The 20,650-nt window shown below is 44.9% G+C and overlaps 1 protein-coding gene across 1 annotated transcript in view; it reads left to right on the top strand.

Annotated features, from left to right (window-relative positions):
* LOC126458389 (cytochrome P450 306a1) overlaps window positions 1–20,650 on the top strand; it is a 374,739-nt gene that overhangs the window by 339,311 nt on the left and 14,778 nt on the right. Inside the window, exons 5-6 of the mRNA XM_050095385.1 lie at window positions 6,345–6,636; window positions 18,406–18,552. Coding sequence (XP_049951342.1) covers window positions 6,345–6,636; window positions 18,406–18,552 — 439 coding nt within the window. The remainder of the gene's footprint in view (window positions 1–6,344; window positions 6,637–18,405; window positions 18,553–20,650) is intronic.

Genomic DNA, 20,650 nt, shown 5'->3' with positions numbered 1-20,650 from the left:
AGGTTACCTGCATTCTGCGTGTAACGTTGAAACGGAACTTGCTAGGGGCGCGAAATCTGTACGTCGCCTGACTGCCGTCGTGGGTATGGGATGCCAGCATGGGGCGAGGGCGACTTTCGGAAGTGTTTATTATTACCGAATTCGATGGTTAGTTATCCGCAGTAGACGATAAATTATTCTGCTAATACCTAAACCGTACAAGAATTACCAAGTGCGTTGCTGCGACCACTGAAAAATTATGATTAATCGTTTTCCGGTTTTTTTTTTTTTACTAGAGCGTTGTGTGTGCGCGCTTGATCTCTAGCCAGAGGCCTTATATCAGGTCGAGTAGCCAATAGTTAGCTCTAGTTCGATGAAACATGCGGACTTGCTGATGTCTCATTGAAGCAAATAAATACATCTGTGATTTAAGGGTGAATCTACATTATTATATTTTGTTTACCTTTATTTACGTTTGTGGGGATTTTTGCGAAAATTGTGAGAAACTAGGTGAAGGCGCGTATTGATTGTTAGCACTTATATTTCTGAAAGCAGTTGGATTGATGCAAGGTATTATTATAGTGACACGCAATTCACTCGAAGTTACTGCCAAAAACTGTTAATGTGGATCGTTCGAAACAGTCGGACATTTGACGTGGGCATTGCAGCTGGACGTCGACGCATCAGGATACACCAGGAAACTTCTGCTCGTTCACCCAGCGTCTTCCGCAGGGTGATTCTGTGAGGATGTTGCGAACTGTCAGTGACGTGGAGAAGGGTAAATGTATCAATTTGAAGTAAGGGACCCTGTCCGTAACGACCGAGTCGAAAGTTATAAATGGAAACCTTTCTAATACCTCTTACAGTGGAATCCATCTACCGATTATCAGAGACGTATTACCGATGTTCCTGGGACAAATCCCACTTGTTATACGTTAGCGGATGTGGTTCCAGTGTGATAGTGCCCCACCTCACTTTGGGCTGAGGGTTCGTAAACATGTGGATATGAAGTTCCCTGAAATGTGGAAAGGCGGAGAGATTCTGTTTCGTGGCCAACATGTTCACCCCACTTGATTTCTTCTTGTGGGGACATATGAAAAGTCTTGTGAATCAAGTGCCTGTCGAGAGTGCGGAGGATCTACTGGCAAGAATACTCGTTGCCTACGGCACTGTCCAAACGCCGCCAGGGATATTAGAAGGGACTCGTCAGAACTTCGTTTTAACAAGACATGCCTGCGTTGACCCTAGGGGACACCATACTGAACAACTGTTGTAAATGTAGCACCTAGTGAAACTTCTGCAGGTAAATGAAATTCTTTGCTATTGTACCAGAGAATTGGGACTTTCGCCTCTTTGATGCCAAGGTACGCGCCCCGTTACTAGTCCACAAGGAGCGAGACTTCCTGTGGGTGGTGGGGAGAATTAAGCAGGAATTCTCCATTTCATGATCAACGTTCGAAAGTTGGAGTCCTAAGTTTTAGCGGCGAGGCAGAACTTGAGTAGAAGTTCGCTTCTGCTTTTCGACTCGGTGGTTTCCGGACTAGACTCCCTTACCTCACATTGATTTACCCTACAAACGTTTTTTATTCCGGTCTTTGATCACAATATCAATTCTTTTGACGATAACCGGTTTCAGTCAGTAATAACCATCCTCAGATCTTTTCTACACCATGTCCTAAAGTGATAAGGCCGTAATGACATCAGTTGCAAAAATGACTGTGTGGAAGATGTGGCCTATTCTTCACCTTATTCTAGATCTATGTGACGATGCTGTGCTGAGTATATTTATATGTTTTAACGATGCAATTACGGCCTTATCACTTGAGGACATGGTGTAGACAAGATCTGAGGATGGTCATTACTGACTGAAACCGGTCATCATCAAAACAATTGATACTGTGATCAAAGACTGGAATAAAAATCATTGGACAGTATTGGATCACTGTTCATATACGCGACTATGTCGCATCTGGTGATTTACCCTCCTTCGTCATCCCAGAAAGTCTGAAGTATGATCACGTACACCTCTTGTATAGCTGTGTCTCCTTCGCAGAAGATATCGCCCGATTGTCTGTCCGTTGATAACAACTTGACAGCAATGAGGATCGATACGCTATTGGCAACGAATAATTGCGTAGCTCTAAGGGACGCCATAATATTTTCTTTCGTTAACTGCCGCAGTGCAATGTGTACCACACTTGATTACAAGCACTGTGAATTAAGCACACAATTGAAAAAGAATATAACACACTCTCAAAATATGTATGTCTTTCCCCATACGTCATCATCATCAGAGTGATTGCTGATCAAACTATATAATTGAGACTACGATACCGTACTACGCACAACTTTCACCGCACGCCCCACCAGCACACAGAAGCCAAGCATTCGTGTCAGGCTGTTCTGGAATCTCTGTTCTCAGAACTGGCCACTCAGAGTCCAGAGAAGTCGTGGGTACATCGTCAGAGACTATAAGCGTAAGTTATAGTGGCTTTCAGAGTGTAAAACGGAAATGAGTCCGGTATTCTACATAGAGAGAGACATGAACGTTACGTAGAGAATTGTAAAATAGTATGCTGATGACATTTTATTTTGGTATATAAACTTATTTCGACTTTATTGCCTTCATCCATACATGTTCTGATGTTGTAGATGGACAGATGTCAACTCTGAGAGAGCAATGGATTTATTATTGCTGTCTGTAGTTCAGCAATATTTTAAAGCTTTAAAACATTGTTTGAATTTCCGCTTCGCAGCTACCTTTCAATCTAGAAAATAGAATGTGTATGTTACTACAAGGATTTAAATTACTGTTCGCTGTATGGGTACTTGCTTGGCATCTTCCAGATTCACAGAGAAGTACATAGTTGTAGTTTCTCGCAGAATCTTCTTTTCTGCTGTGTGTCTCTTTTGTTCTTTTGTATCTCGCAGTAATATTTTCTGTTGGACCTTCCAGCCACGGTAATTTTGGTACATGCTCTGAGCTGTCTGATTCTCTTGCGGACACACCGTTAATGAAACGACGACTACAACCGCGACAATATTTTACTATCAGCTGTATTCCTCTTCAATGCCATGCTCCTAGCTTTCAGTATAGTTGCGTGTTGCTTTGGATTCGGAAAGGAGAACTTCTTTTCAGCAACAGAGTTGCTACATGTGAAGTTACAACAAACGACAGAACAATTACAGTTACCCTTCCTAGATCCTGAAGCTCTAAATTCAGTCATCTTTAGATTATCACGCTGCTTGCTGCGTAATCATTTACTCCCTGAAGACTGTCACAAGGCTATCCGCTAGAGTTCGCACGCTCTCTATACGAGAGCAGAAACGCACTTCCCCGTTGTTTCTTGCGATCGACCACGCATACAGCGCGTGGTCACGATACAGTATGTATCGCCAAGTTATCCCATATTGCACAACGTTACAGCAGATCTTGGCGTAAGGCGAAATAACCAAAATCATTATACGCTCTCGTAGATCAAAGTGAGGCAGAGGTAGTTTTATAAGGCGCTTTTACAAGTGCAGCTCCTGCAGCTCATCCATCTCCTATCCCACCACCTCAACTCTTGTATATCCGCTATTTTTACCTCACTCGACCTAGACAAAGACTACGATAGTGTATGGCATCTATTTTTCAATCTCCAGACATATGCACTTTCAATTAACTATGTCTTATTTCATCCTTCCGATCTGCTCGCCCATCCTTTTGTCACGTTAACAACACCAATTTCTGTACCTTCCATCCCACTGCAGACGTGACCAAAGGCCCCATCCTCTCTGCTCTTCTTTATCTCCTCTACACTGCTGATACGCCCACCACCTCCACCAGTCAACCTCCTTCAGTATGCTAATGACACTACTTCCCTCGGCCTCTACCCTACACTCCAGAAATCCCAATGATCCTTCCAAATCCATCTCAATCAGTTCCTCTAGGTCAACCCCTCCAAACCCCAGCCCACAATTATCTAACGAACTATCCGCACCTTCCATTTTCATGACCTCTACCTTACCGTTTACAAGCATCCTAACCAGGTAACTGACACATTAAAATATCTTGGACTAACCCTCAACATGCAGCTAACGTGGAAACGTCACATACTAACCATTCGACAGAAAGCTATTACTCTAAAACTACTAATCCTAATTACAGGCTGAACTTTGGGATTACACACCTACATTTTTCTGACCTAAAAAACCCTTATGTGACCTATCCTGTGCTATGCAGATGTTGCATAGAAGTCTGTCGCACCAAAGTTCTGTAACTCCCTCCAAATTCTCGAACACCATGTAGTGCATTGCCTATACTATCTGCAAACTAGATTCCAATAACCTTCTAGTCTCTCTTCTGATCGTCAACCCTGGTACTTCGCTGCGCTTTCACAAGCCAAACCCTCCATCCCTACACCTACACAAGTTCCCTATCCTACTATCCTACACACTGAGGCCTGCCCCGATAGTACTCCCACTCCACATCTATGCTCCTCTTCCCTCCTTCCTCTCCACCCATCCCCATTCCTTTCCTCTTGTAACGACTACCGTAGTCACACACTATAGTACTCCTGACCCTCTGTCTCTCCCACCACCTGTATTTCCCACTATCCACTTCATCTCCAACCTATGACCTCCGTAGTTTTCGTACCTAAAAGATACCTATAGTTTTGCCCACTCCCCTGAACCCTATGAAAAATATTCTCAACTTCTCACCCAACGCAGGTCTTTTAAGATATTGCAGTTCCTATGTTATCCTGAATTATGATGCAAAGTTCCTTTGGACATGCATGAACGTCCAAAGGAACAGGCACTGCGGGGATTACAGCCGTATGAAGTAAGTTAAATGTATTCGCTATTGTGAATATGGGCAACCATCAGAGTGGAATGACTACAATGAAAATTTGTGCCGGACCGGGACGCAAACTCGGATTTCCCGCTTACCGCGAGCGGTCGCCTTACCATTTGGCCTGGCTCAAACTGCCATATGTCGTCAACAATGCATCTACAACCTGTACTCTTAGATAGATTAGGCTTATTCCCGTACAGATGAGACATTTTACTTGAAAGTCGCCTGCTTGATATCGGCGGATAAGTACGCTATTGCAGTGCCTGTGTTATTCCGAATTTTCATCGTAATAAGAATATTGTGGCGCTAAGAGCCCAACACCTGCCCGTATGTGCCGAGGGGGATGAAATAACACTAAAGGAAAAAAGAAGTGCAGCAGTACCGAGTATTCATTCGGGTCCTCCGTTAAACGTTTTCTTGTTAATTAGGACGTCAAGTAACTTTTTTTCTCGCCTTCTATATTCGACCCGGCCAAGAATACCATCATAAAGACCGGGAGAGCGGTGTGCAACGCAACCTTTGGCTCGCCTTCCCCACAATGTTATCTATGTGGTCTTTCCAACTGAAGTTGTTCGTAATTTTAACACCCAGGTACTTAGTTGAATTGACAGCCTTGAGAATTGTACTATTTATCGAGTAATCGAATTCCAACGGATTTCTTTTGGAACTCGTGTGGATCATGTCACACTTTTCGTTATTTAGCGTCAACTGCCACGTGACACACCATACAGCAATCTTTTCTAAATCGCTTTGCAACTGATACTGGTCTTCGGATGACCTTACTAGACGGTAAATTACAGCATTATCTGCGAACAACCTAAGAGACCTGCTCAGATTGTCACCCAGGTCATTTATATAGATCAGGAATAGCAGAGGTCCCAGGACGCTTCCCTGGGGAACACCTGATATCACTTCAGTTTTACTCGATGATTTGCCGTCTATTACTACGAACTGCGACCTTCCTGACAGGAAATCACGAATCCAGCCACACAACTGAGACGATACCCCATAGACCCGCAGCTTGATTAGAAGTCGGCTGTGAGGAACGGTGTCAAAAGCTTTGCGGAAATCTAGAAATACGGAATCAACTTGAGATCCCCTGTCGATAGCGGCCATTACTTCGTGCGAATAAAGAGCTAGCTGCGTTGCACAAGAACGATGTTTTCTGAAACCATGCTGATTACGTATCGATAGATCGTTCCCTTCGAGGTGATTCATAATGTTTGAATACAGTATATGCTCCAAAACCCTACTGCAAACCGACGTCAATAACATAGGTCTGTAGTTCGGTGGATTACTCCTACTACCCTTCTTAAACACTGGTGCGACCTGCGCTATTTTCCAATCTGCGGGTACAGATCTATCGGTGAGCGAGCGGTTGTATATGATTGCTAAGTAGGGAGCTTCGAGAACGGGGTGAAGAATGTTTTGTTTTCTGCTAATGGCAGTCCAAACAGTTAAATTTGAGGTACTCGTAACTGTATTTTTTTGACACTGAGTCGGCTGACGGTAATCCTTCGCGCTGCAGGTTCCTGCCGCAGCAGCGGCGCAACATGCGCTTCCTGGTGGAGGGCCAGCGGCAGACGCACGAGCTGTACTCGCGGCTGGCGGCGGCCCACGGGCAGGACGAGGGGGACCTGCTGGGCGCCTTCCTGGCAGAGGGCGCGCGCCGCCGCCTCGACGCCCAGCCCGGCCACCACTTCTACTCGGACGAGCAGCGCAACTTCCTCATGGCCGACATGTTCGGCGCCGGCCTCGACACCACGCTCACCACTCTGCGCTGGTTCCTGCTCATGATGGCCGCGCACCCAGACGAGCAGGTCAGCACCCACGCATCCGCACTTCTCTCTCCTGCAGCGTACTACGGGTAGTCAAAGTTTATCGTCACCTCGAAAAATTAAAATCGCGCACTTAATTTTTTGTTTGGTTGCAGCCCTTCCTTCATAATCCCGACAACACTGTAGCGTAGTACGCCGCTAGAGCGCCCAAAAAACTAGGTAGAAATTTATTTTGATTTATTCAACCTGGCAAGATTAGGGTTACCAAGTACCCTTTCGCATCTAACCAGGCATCCTGTATATTCTACAACGTGTGGCAAATAAAAGTGGACCGGACGAGTGGATACGATTTTTAAATCATCTGTGGCAGCATTACCGGAGTAGGAAAATACCGACAGTTACTTCCAACAGGATGGAGCAACTGCCCATACAGCTGAACTTGGAGCACATTTACACTGTTCGATGACATTTCGGGATTGCAGCCGGATCATGTTGACTTCTTGCCACGATATTTCGGCTGGCAAGAAGGTGAGAGTCCGTCACTGGAGACTGCTAGTTCCCGGAGTAAACTTTATAGCAAAAAACTGGCGCGAAAACGCATGCGCATTGTCCTCCGTCACAGGAGCGTCCTCTATCGAAATCCGCGCCCTCTGTAGCTATTGTTCTATCTGTGGCGCGCAGGTGCATGCGCATGCTTAAAGGTGAAAACTACATGTCCGACCTCTGTCGGAATGCGCGCCTGCGTCGCTAAAAACAGGCGTCAGATGTCGCCAGACATGTCATTATGAATAAATTTCTTCTCTATGAGGAAAGTAGAGAGGTCACCGGGTCCCAAGACTTGTCCAGTTGAAAACCGGCAGAACTTAAACCGAAAGTTTTCTGGCGATATGTAGACACTTTTGTGGTATGGCCCCATGGTGAAGAAGAACTGTCACGGTTCTTACAACATCTGAATGCAGTCCACGAGAACATCCAGTTTACGATGGAAATAGGGAAGGATGGTTGCTTGCCGTTTTTAGACGACTTGGTTACTAAGAGAGCGGATGGGTCATTAGGACTTTCTGTCTACCGTAAGCCAACACATACAGACCTTTACCTGCGAGCGTCGAGTTGTCATCATCCTGCACAAACTACCGGCGTCCTTAGAACGTTGGCGCACCAGGCTCATGTTGTTTCTGATGGAGACAGCCTTACAAAGGAGCTGGAACATTTAGAGTCGGTGTTTAGAGGTAATGGTTACTCTCCACATCAGATTAGAACAGCGCTAAGAAGGAAGAAACGTAACCACCCACAAAATCAAGAATAAGGAGCTATTCAAATCCAGGGCGTTCCTTCCATACGTCGGCAGCCTTTCATCTAAAATAGGCAGAATCCTAAGGAAACATCAAGTTAAAGTAATCTTCCGGCCACCGGCGAAGATTACTGCCCTTCTCGGTTCAGTGAAGGACGATCTGGGTCTGCGGAAGGCCGGGATCTATAAAATTCCTTGCCAATGTGGCAAAGCTTACATCGGTCAGACGACCCGCACAGTACACGAAAGGTGCGTTGAACACGAACGCCACACTCGCCTTTCGCAGCCCAGTAAGTCGGCCGTAGCTGAGCACTGTATTACTACAGGACACGCTACTGATTTTTCTGCCACGAAAATCTTGGCCCCAACGAAAACTTTCTGGGATTCCGTAATTAAAGAATCTGTGGAGATACGCCTAGCGCTAAATTTTATAAATCGTGATGGCGGTTTTCAACTGAAAAAGGTTTGGGACCAGGTGATCTCTCTCTAATTTCCTCTGAGAGAAGACATTTTATTCATAATGTGTGGCGACATCTGACGTCTGTTTTTAGCGACGCAGGCGCGCATTCCGAAAGAGGACGCACATGTAGTTTTCACCTTTACGCATGCGCATGCACCTGCGCGCCACAGATAGAACAATAGCTCCAGAGGGCGCGGATTTCGATAGAGGACGCTCCTGTGATGGAGGCCAATGCGCATGCGTTTTCGTGCCAATTTTTTGCTATAAAGTTGACACCGGGAACGAGCAGTCTCCAGTGACGGACTCTCACCTTCTTGCCAGCCGAAATATCGTGGCAAGAAGTCAACATGATCCGGCTGCAATCCCGAAATCTCATCGAACATTCAATACGCCGGGAAAACTTCAAGAATCACATTTACACAGCCTTCACGCCTGACAGGGGTTGTTAGCAGAGGTCAGTCTGGTCGCGGCCCTAGCTGGCCACCCAGGTCACCTGCTCTGTCAGTGTGCGATTACTTTGTGTGGGGAGCCCTCAAGTCTAAGGTGTATCGCAATAACCCACATGGTCTTAAAGAACGCCTGCAGAACATTTCGGATGAAACTGCAGTAGTTCGAGCAATCCAGCTTTTATCCGCCTTGCTGACCAGTGACTAGAAGTGCCAAGAGATGGTTGGTGGTCACATTCAACATCTGCTACAAACATATTAGTATGAATTTTCTTTCTTCTGCTGTGTTTCTTTGTACCCTGTATCTCTGTTCTCCACGCCATTTTCATTTGCCCCACCCTAAATGTTACATTGAACAGGGTATAGGTTCCGCCTTTTTGCATACACACTGATTTTTTTCCAAACATGTTTCAGCACCTCTGTAATATCATCAGTGCATTTTTGTTTATTCAAACCTGTAAAAATTGAATATATTTTAGGATGTAAATGATCCAACAAAGTTTTTCTTGTTACCGTGATTTTACAAAACGTTTTGTAAAAATCAAGGGATGTCTTAACTCGCCGATGAATTCACATTTGCATCGTTTGCTTTTCAGATGACGAGATATCAATGCAGGAGATCGTACAGGTGGTCTTGCAAAACGATATAATGTAAAATCACGGTAAGAAGCAAAGCGGACAAAAACATTCTTGACGCCTCACGTCGTTAGATCAGTTACAACCAAAAATATGTCCACTTTTAATAGTTTTCAATAAACAAAATCCCACTGATGAAGCCACAGAGATTCTGAAACATATTTGGGCTAAAAGTAAAAACAGTGTGTCTTCAAAAAGGCAGAACCTGTACCCTACAATTTAACTGTAAACACGGAAAGAAAGACAGGAGCTGCAGATCCAAAAGATGAATACTGTATTGAGAATACCATTTTATTCGTTAGATTTAATACAGAACTAGCTTAGTAGTCAGTGTTACCCGAGTGCTTATTTATTCCAATCTGGTACACTACTGGCCATTAAAATAGTTACACCAAGAAGAAATGCAGATGATAAACGGATATTCATTCGACAAATATGTTATACTAGAACAAACACGTGATTACATTGTCACGCAATTTGGGTTCATACATCCTGAGAAAACAGTACCCAGAACAACCACCTATGGCCGTAATAACGGCCATGATACGCCTGGGCATTGAGTCAAACAGAGCTTGGATCGCGTGTACAGGTACAGCTGCCCATGCAGCTTCAACACGATACCACAGTTCATCAAGAGTAGTGACTGGTGTATTGTGACGAGCCAGTTGCTCGACCTCCGTTGACCAGACGTTTTCGATTGGTGAGAGATCTGGAGAATGTGCTGGCCAGTGCAGCAGTCGAACATTTTCTGTATCCAGAAAGGCCCGTATAGGACCTGCAACATGCGGTCGTGCATTATCATGCTGAAATGTAGGGTTTCGCAGGAATCGAATGAAAGGTGAAGCCACGGGTAGTAACACATCTTAAATGTAACGTCCACTGTTCAAAGTGCCGTCAATGCGAACTAGAGGTGACTGAGACATGTAAACAATGGCACCCCATACCATGACGCCGGGTGATACGCTAGTATGGCGATGACGAATACACGCTTCCAATGTGCGTTCACCGCGATGTCGGCAAACACGGATGCGAACATCATGATGCTGTAAACAGAACCTGGATTCATCCGAGAAAATGACTTTTGTCATTTGTTCACCCAGGTTCGTCGTTGAGTACACCATCGCAGGTGCTCCTGTCTGTGATGCAGCGTCAGGGGTAACCGCAGCCATGGTCTCCGAGCTGATAGTCCATGCTGCTGCAAACGTCTTCGAACTGTTCGTGAAGATGGTTGTTGTCTTACAAACGTCCCGATCTGTTGACTCAGGGATCGAGACGTGGCTGCACGATCCGTTACAGCCATGCGGATAACATTCCTGTCATCTCGACTGCTGGTGATACGAGGCCGTTGGGATCGAGCACGGCTTCCGTAATACCCTCGTGAAACCACCGATTCCATATTCTGCTAACAGTCATTGGATCTCGACCAACGAGAGCAGCAATGTCGCGATACGATAAACCGCAATCGCGATAGCCTACAATCCGACCTTTATTAAAGTCGGAAACGTGATGGTACGCATTTCTCCTCCTTACACGAGGCGTCACACCAACGTTTCACCAGGCAACGCCGGTCAACTGCTGTTTGTGTATGAGAAATCGGTTGGAAACTTTCCTCATGTCAGCACGTTGTAGGTGTCGCCAACCTTGTGTGAATGCCCTGAAAAGTTAATCATTTGCATATCACAGCATCTTCTTCCTGTTGGTTAAATTTCGCATCTGAAGCACGTCATCTTCGTAATGTAGCAATTTTAATGGCCAGTAGTGTATTAATTCATCTCGTCCTCCCTCCTTTCTCTGCCCACCTTCTCTTCCCCTCACTCTGTCCGTATCCTCCTCCTCCTGCTCTCTGTAATCCTACTCCTATTTCAAGAAAGTACTCCATTCCATTGTGGCAAAGTGCTCCAACAAGTTTCGCATTATTCCAGAGTAAAAACAGTCTTTGTTGCGAAAATATTTAGTACCAATGACGCGTTTTCCCCTTGGGGCAGCATCAGATTGCTTAAAAGTAGCATGATATAAAACCCATCAAGCCATATAAAATGGAAAATGGAACCCAGAAGTAGCTGGATATGTTTTTATGACGGCTGGATTTCACATCCAGCTACTGTTGTGTCCATTTTCCATTTTATATGGGGTACATATCCAGTTATTTTACACCATCTGATGATGCCCCAAAGGAATTAAACGTGTAATTAACATTAAATAATTTCGCAACCATGACTGTTTTTATTCTAGAATCCTCCTAATTCCTTTCTCTGTCCATCCGTTCCTCCCCCTCTCACTACCTACTCCTTCCCACCCCCCTCCCCACTAATGCTAGTCAGCCTATCTCTTGCGCACCCCTCTCGTATTCCACCTCCCCCACTGCCTCCTCCTCCTCCTCCTCCTCTCTCTGTACATTTTCTCCGTCGCTCTGTCCTCCTTCCCATCTCTTAGAACATTATTCCTCTTTCCTTTCTTTGTCCATATCCTTCCCCCCCCCCCCCCTCTCTCTCTCTCTCTCTCCATACGCTTCTTTCCCCTCTGTCCGTAACCTCTTTCCCCCTCTCTCTGTCCACCTTCTTCAACCCCTTTCTCTCTCCACTTTGTCATTCCTACCACAGTAGGAGGCTGTTGGCTCTTTCTCCACAATATTCTTTCCAGACAGTAAGTACTACAGATACCAAGTTTGGTTGAAATTGATCCACAGATTTACAAGGTGCTTTTTACTCGGAACTTTTCGTGTGAATTATAAGGTCGTGCCCGAAGCGGCAGCTTTACTGCCTAAGCATCAAAAATGTAGTAAGCGATAAACTTTCTTCCTTTCACCATTCAGTGTAGGATGTCACCGAGAAAGAGTTTTATAAAGGTTTGTAATTATGTGTAAAGTTATTTGCAAGCCACCATGTCCTCTCATTCTCAAATAATGAATGAATTAAGTGTGAGTACTCGCGCGTCGTGGACTACGCTTCTTTTTCATCCCCACCTCTGATACTTGGTTCTTAGCCTCATAGAGATTCTTTCGATACAGTAAACCACACGTGTACCAATTTTGGTTGAAATCGGTCTTGTGGTTTAAGAGGAGATGTGGAACACACATAGATACATACATACATTTTTATAATGTGTATGGACACAACATTTATAAATTACTATAGTCCAGGAAAAATGCAATGTTTACATTCGTTTATGGGAAATAGAATAATAAATATGAACTAAAGGAAGGTAGATTTAAATTAGCAGCGCTAGCAGTAGCGGACAAGAGAAAAAGAGTGTAAGAGGAAGAGAGGGGTCGAGGGGGGGGGGGGGGAGAGGAGATAAAACCACAATTAATGATAGTAGTGGTAAAGACTGTGACACGACTGATAATAAAATGAGAAAGGAGCCAAGCTGGGAAGAGATGAGAGCATTTGCTTTTTTGTTTTGACAGTGGGAAAACTTTTTTAAAGGACATCATATTTTCCGTTCACTGTAGAAGTTATTTATTTCACAATTACAATTTCGGCCTTTGGGCCATTTTCAATTGGTACTGCAAAAGATTTTGCTTCGGCATATGCCACACTTTAAAATCCTCCGTCATGTACATGTCATTGTCAGAAGTAGGCCTCTTCACTGTAGAAATACCTGTGACGACGACAAGTATACATGTCGGAGGATTTTAAACTCTGACATGTTAAGAAGGAAAATGGTTTGCAATACCACTTGAAAATGGCCCAAAGGCCGAGATTACTATTGTGAAACAAATAACTTCTACAGTCAACGACGAATATGATGTCCTTTAAAAAATTTTACATGGTGTCAACTCTGACCGTGAGAAGTTAATCACAGATAAAACTGTCTGTGTGCGTTAATTCCTAGGGGAATTTTTCGGTGGTGACATAATGAAGAGCTTCAGCTTCTTCCTAAAAGCAACAGAGCACTGAAGTGTGTACAGAGTGCAGGGAGATTGTTGCGGAGGCGGACAGCAGCAACAGAGAAGGAGTCTGAGGACGTTTTTGTTTGATGGATGGGGACAGCCAGGGTACTAGATAAGTGGGACGTTAGGTTTAGATTAAGAAAGGTCTTTTTATTTGGCTACTCTACAAGTGTGTCACGAAACTGTAGCGCATGAATCCCACTGTGTACCAGGACTGAAAAGATGACCTGCAAAAAAAACTGATTACCAATTTCATTGAAAATTTATGACCACCCCTCCTGTTTCGTCGTGCATCACCACAATCGCCAAAGCTAAACGTTTTCTGTCTGGCAGGGAAAAACTTTGTTCGTATTTTTCGAAGTAGTTTCCTGTTACAGCAGGGACTACGTACAGCGTTCCTCAAATAAATTCAGTTTCAGAAGTGATTCTGGAAGGTGTGCAAAATACATGATTACGAAGTTTTCAACTCAGAAATTTCTGTGACAGCAAATGTACATGAAATACTAGGTATTCTTTGGAATAGAATTGATGCGTCAACGATTGGTATGGCAAATTAGCCAGTTTACCTGTTTCCAAAGTACATTTGTGCACAAATGCATTTTACTGACTACAGACGATTAGTTTTAAATTTTGCGATGCACACCTCTTCTCGCATACCCTTTTTATCCATTTGATATGGAATATTTGCCCATAATTTACCAGTTACTGTTTTACAGCCCACAAGATGACTTGTTTTGCGTCCGAGGAAACAAGTCATAATATTTCCGGCGGATGAAATCTGCTTATTCCTTCGCTTTTGGGAGACAGCCGTTGCGTTGACTGCTGTTTCGTGTCTAGTGTGAAGCACTTCACTCGGGTCTCATAAAAGAGTAAAAAAAAATGACACAATACCAGTTGAATTATTTTTAGAATGGTTCAAATGTTATTCGTACGTGGCTGAAGAAATTAGTTTTCGCATTTGCTTTCCGTCTGCACTCAACAAATGTACTACCCGTGTTTTATAATGCTCCTTCTTAGCTAGTTCATGTAAAATGAAGCATACCATTCCGTATAATATACAAATAGCGACAGCTGTTTGATACACCTTTAACCGGTGACTGCGAACTTCCTCTTTTCTTTTTTTCATTTGTTGTTTGTAGTTTTGGGGCAAACATACATACATTCATAGCGTTGATCATCGAAGCTAAAGCAATGTTCAGTTCAGTAAACAATTTCTCATTTGTTAGAAAGTCAATGAGCACGCTCCTCAGAGATCATCACTAACTTTGAATTGATTCCCGTTAACCATATCAACAATGGTACTGGAGTATATCCATTTGAAAGTAATACACGTAACACCATTAAAAAGAATAGTGCACGTTTCTGTAATCGCAATAGAGGTCTTTCCATACTGTACTTTCTGACGGATACTTGACATAGACGAATTCGGTACGTTGGAAATGTCGTGTGGCTAGGGCCTCCCGTCGGGTAGACCGTTCGCCTGGTGCAGGTCTTTCGATTTGACGCCACTTCGGCGACCTGCGCGTCGATGGGGATGAAATGATGATGATTAGGACAACACAACACCCAGTCCCTGAGAGGAGAAAATCTCCGACCCAGCCGGGAATCGAACCCGGGCCCTTAGGATTGACAGTCTGTCACGCTGACCACTCAGCTACCGGGGCGGAGTTTCGAATACCCATACTCCTTGGTGTCAGTTGTCACCAGGCCCCGCCACGTGGCATTTACTCGTGCTGCTTTACACTGCTTCTGTGCCTTGTAACTAGCTCCTGACGCGTCTGATCTTTGTCGACGGAAAACTCCTTCATATCTATCGCTCGGCTTTTGCTAGCTGTTCCTGTCGAAGCTACGAATATTAAGTTGACTTCTCACGCCCAGAACGACAGTAAAATGAAATTATGTTTAATAACCCCTACGAGATGACCTGTCATAAGGTCGGTCTCTAATACGCTTCCCGTCGATGATACCTTAAAATGTAACCTTCGTTCCCTGTGCTCAACAACGTAACATCTGCTACCGAAAGTACGGTGGCAAAACACGACATTCCCAACTTTGTGATCTGCAACGTTTAGATAATTGCATTTGTGGTGTACCTCTGTATGCAGAAAAGGCACTATTACTCTCTTTCCCTAATTTGTACGTTTATAATCACCACCACTGGATTTCTGCGTGTCAACAGACTGACAGAAATGATGCAGGAAAGAAGTTGTAACTGGGTCAGGATGGTTCCGAATCTTGTTGACGTCGTTACAAGCCACATTGTTGATGCAGGATGGAAGACAAGACAGCTGGTATGATTAATCATCTCTTCGGTGCTCGAGGAATCACACAGACAGTGACAACAACTATACGTTTCTTTACAAGGTTCATAGAGCAACCGAAGGCGCCATTACAGTGGTGTGTGACGTCTTCACGCAGCCGAGGCCGCATCGGCGTAACAACAGTGGCGTGCTGGATGTGTACGAATGTCAGCTGTTGAAGTTGCTTGCGTCAGCAGCCTTATAACCGGAGCAGCAACAGCGGCTCGCAAACAACTGAAGCCGTGGAAGCGCCGATCACCAACACCAGGAGAAAGCAGGTTATGAATGAGACACCCTCGGACTCGGTCAGTGAACCAAAGACGCCTGGGTTGTGTCTTGGAATCGCCTGAGGTCAGCCAGCAGATAACTCCCAGGGGTCCTCGGTCCACCGACCGAGACTGAGGAGCCTTCATTCCTGACCTGTTGTCACCAAGTGTTGGTGGTCTATGCTTCCGGGTCTTAAGCTGTCTGTGAGAAACTAGCGCTGCCTCGTTGCTAAGGCTGCTGATGCGAGCAACTCCGACAGGTGACATCTGTGGACGTCTAGCACGCCACCGTGTTAATGCTGGTGTGAGCTCGGCTGCATGAAGACATCACACGCCATTGTAGCGACGCCTTCGGCTGATGTATGAGTTCTGTTAAAGAAACGTATTATTATTCTCACTGTGTGCGTGATTCCAGCTCACCACTGCGGTGGCCCGGGCCTCGTATCACGCTGGACTGACAATATCCCAGGCCCGGGAGCAGTAGCGTGGCTGGACGTCTTCTAACCTGCTCGCTTCAGTACAGTAACGCAGACTTAGGTCGTATTAGGTCACAACCCTCCCAGCTTTCCGCAACGGAATGCGGTGGCACCCTTCCACTAGCTTGGTGCAAGTTATAGAAAGGACTCAGTGCAACGTAGACACGTTAGCAAAGACATTGGCAAATTATTAAATCCGTCCGGTTCGAGGACGATTAGTGCGGGAAAAACAAAACATCTACATCTACAACTACCAACTACGTATATACTCCGCTAGCCACCAAGCGGCGTGTGGCGAAGGGCACAATTCGCGCTAAAGTTATATTTCCACCTTCTGTTCCACACGCTGATCGCGCGAGGGAAAAACGACTGTCTGAACGCCTCAGTACGAGCTCTTATTTCCCTTATCTTTGAATGATGATCATTACGTGATTTGAAAGGTGGTGAAGATTGGATTTCGGAATTTAGTGAGCAGCCCCTTCTGTTTAGCGTGTCGTCTATCTGTAAGTGTGCTGTCCGTGGTCGTGCGGTAGCGTTCTCGCTTCCCACGCCCGGGTTCCCGGGTTCGATTCCCGGCGGGGTTAGGGATTTTCTCTGCCTCGTGATGAGTGGGTGTTGTGTGATGTCCTTAGGTTAGTTAGGTTTAAGTAGTCCTAAGTTCTAGGGGACTGATGACCATAGATGTTAGGTCCCATAGTGCTCAGAGCCATTTGAACCATATTTTTTGCAGGTGTGCTCCACTTCAAACTTTCTATGAGATTTGTAACGCTCTCGCGATGGGTAAATGTACCAGTCACGAATCTTGCCGCTCTTCTATGGACTTTCTCTGTCTCTTGAATCAGACCCAACTGGTAAGGGTCCCATACGGACGAACCAACATATTGTAAGCTATTTCCTTTGTTGAAGGACTGCATCGCTTCAGGATTCTACCAATAAACCGCAATCTAGAGTTCGCCTTACTCGTTAGTTGTGTAATCTGATCATTCCATTTGAGATCATTTCGAATAGTCACACCCAGATATTTGACTGATGTTACCGCTTCCAAAGACTGGTCATTTATTTTGTACTCGTACATTAATGGGGATTTTCGCCTTGTTATACGCAGTAGGTTACACTTGCTAATATTGAGAGATAACTGCCAGACATTACACCACGCATTTATTTTCTGCAAATCCTCGCTGATTTTCTCACAACTTTCGTGTGATACTACTTTCCTGTAGACTACAGCATCTTCGGCAAACAGTCTAAGGCCGCTGTCAATACCATCAACCAGATCGTTTATGTAAATCGTAGAAAACAGCTGACCTATTACGCTGCACTGGGGCACACCTGATGTTACTCTTGTTTCTGTTGAAGTTACCCCGTTCAGGACGACATACTGCTCCCTGTCTGTTAGAAAACATTCTGTCCAACCGCATATGTTAGTGGATAGACCGTAAGCGCTCAGTTTTTGTAGCAGGTGACAGTGCGAAACTGAGTCGAACGCCTTTCGAAAGTCGAGAAACATGGCATCAACCTGGGAGCCGGTATCTAGAGCCTGTTGTATATCATGCACAAAGAGGGCCAGCTGTGTCTCGCATGACCGCTGCTTCCTAAAAAGCCGTTGGTTTCTGCAGATGAGCTTCTCAGAGTCTAGAAAGGTCATTATGTCTGAACACAAAATATGTTCCATGATTCTACAACAAATCGATGTCAGTGAAATTGGCCGGTAATTATGTGCATCCGATTTTCTACCCTTTTTATAGATTGCTATGACGTGGGCCTTCTTCCAGTCCCGTGAAACTTTCCGCCGTTCTAATGATCTCTGATAGATGACGTATAAGAATGGTGCTATATTTGTAGCATAGTCAACATAAAATCAAATGAGCAGGTGTATCCACTTATTTGCGTCGTGACTGTGGTTTCCCCACATGGAAGTACGTTTGAATAGAAACAATGTCAAGGTCGCCGTCCTTCACCACCCCCACTCCCCCTGAAGCGACCAGCAAGTAGCCAGGAAGCAAAGCTCTGATCTCTGTGCCTCGCCCTCGTGCCGTGTCCGCAGGAGCTGGTGTGGGAGGAGCTGCGCGCGCTGGGCCGGCGGCCCTGCCTGGAGGACTGCGGGTCGCTGCCGCGGCTCGAGGCGGCCATCCTGGAGACGCAGCGCATCCGCACCGTCGTGCCCGTCGGCATCCCCCACGGCGTCCTCCAGGTACTCACAGTGCTGCGACAAGGCAGCGGCCGCCGCGCTTTCCATACACCATACCACTCTTATTATTATTATTATCGTATGCATAAATTACAGTAATACACATTTAGCAGAACAAAGAAATATATATAAAAATGAGCATGTGACATTGCATACAGTACAAAAGCTTTAAAACGGCCCAGACTACACTCGGATGTTGATGGACTCGATCCAGCGGAGTGCCTCGTGGGATGCTTGATGGAACTTCTCAATGCCACCAGGGAAGCGTCTGATTGGAAATTCATTCACAATGTGGCTCATTGTTTGGGTGCCACCACAGTCACACACACTGTCACTTGAAGAGCCCGACTTGTGCATGTTGTATTTGCACCCACCTTCCTCAGGCAGATATGTTTAACTGCACCCACACCTCCCTTGGTTGGTGGAAGCCTGGAACTGGAACTGTTGGATTGTCTACAAGTTCGTGGTTTCGGGTTGTCACTCACGTTTCCACTGTGCATTCTGGTCGAATCCTGTGGATAGCATTTGGATTCCCATTTCATATGCTGGTGTGCTAGATTTGAGGCGTTTCCTGGGCAGTGATAGCAAATCGTCATGAAGAGGGATCGAGTTGTTTTCAGAAACTTGCTGACAGAGGCTGTAAAGAGCAGCCTTTCGAAGGAGGTCTGTTGGACAGATGTTTGAAAGCACTGGTAGCCAGCAAGTAGGAGTAGACCGGACTGTACCACTAATTGTACTCATGACTGAGTTCAGTTGGACGTCTACTTTCACTACGTGGGTACTTCGGAGTCGAACTGGTGCACAGTATTCTGCTGCAGAGTGTACCAGTGCAAGGGATGCTCCTCGGAGGACTAATGTGGTTGCTCCCCATGTACTGCCTGCCAGCTTTCTCACAAGGTTCACTCGTGTTTGTAACTTCTTGGTCAAGTTGGAAAGGTGTTTTTTGTATGTTAAAGTTCTGTCCAGAGTGACTACTAGGTATTTTGGGCTTTCGTTGTATCTGACTGTGCCAAGAGGGCCGAACTGTGGACTGATCTTTGCTGATGAAAGGCGATTAGAGAGGTGGAACAGGCTTACCCAGGTTTTAAAAACATTGGTCTCAGTCGCCATGTCCCAAAATACTCATAAATTTTAATAAGGCTGTTCGTTAAGAGTTCTTCACATTCAGAAAGGTCTTCACGCTGATATGAAATTGCCAGGTCATCTGCATATTGAAATTTTCGGCAGGACAAATTCGGCAAGTCAGCTATGTATAGGTTGAATAACACTGGGACACAAACAGAGCCCTGAGGTAATCCGTCATTGAGTACATGTAATTTGCTTTTCCCGTCTGCTTGACGTGGTTTAAACAGCGATTACGAAATTAACAACAATATGAAACCATACCACTCTGAACAAGGTGTTAAAATATGGCGACAGATTCTTTTAGCGCATAAGATCACCACGTGTTGTTTCCAGAGAAAGTTTATAGTGTTTGTGCACATTTTCCTATTTACTTGTCTTTTCCTGTTGCTCATTTTCAAAATGTTCCAATGTGTAACCCCAGCGTTTATCGATAAATTTATTTCCAGTCATCTGTCTTGGTGAACATTATAAAAATTGGCGAAGTGCTACAATAGAGTAAATAAAAGAATCATCATGCAGGAGCAAAAAGGTTTCATATGAATGACGACTTATTCAGACAAGCTACTTGAAACGTTTTGCACCACCCTCATGACTCATTTTTCTTTTAATTGGATGGCTTCTTTTCACTATCCTTTTCATCACAGGAAAACGCTACATCCAGCCTCCTCTGAAATAGAGCTGAAAGTGTCTTATTACTGCACTTCAGTATGGTGTGCTGCGTCTCTAATTCTGAATGTCACAACGCGGCTTATGTACACTGTCCTGTCAACACGCTTGAAGGGTCATTAAAAGTTTACACCAGGCAGTTATGAGTCGTCCCCAATATTATTGCACCTTGCAATGAGGGCACTTTTGTCGTCTTACTGTGAGTTTTTGTAGTAATATTTGACGAGAACACACTGAACCATTTGATAGTATATGCAAGCGTCTTGAAATCATTCATAATGCAATGCGTTTCCCTTAGTCGTCATTGTAC

This window comes from Schistocerca serialis, chromosome 1 (assembly GCF_023864345.2).
Source record: "Schistocerca serialis cubense isolate TAMUIC-IGC-003099 chromosome 1, iqSchSeri2.2, whole genome shotgun sequence".
Taxonomy (NCBI): domain Eukaryota; kingdom Metazoa; phylum Arthropoda; class Insecta; order Orthoptera; family Acrididae; genus Schistocerca; species Schistocerca serialis.
This window is presented reverse-complemented; position numbering and strand designations above follow the sequence as displayed.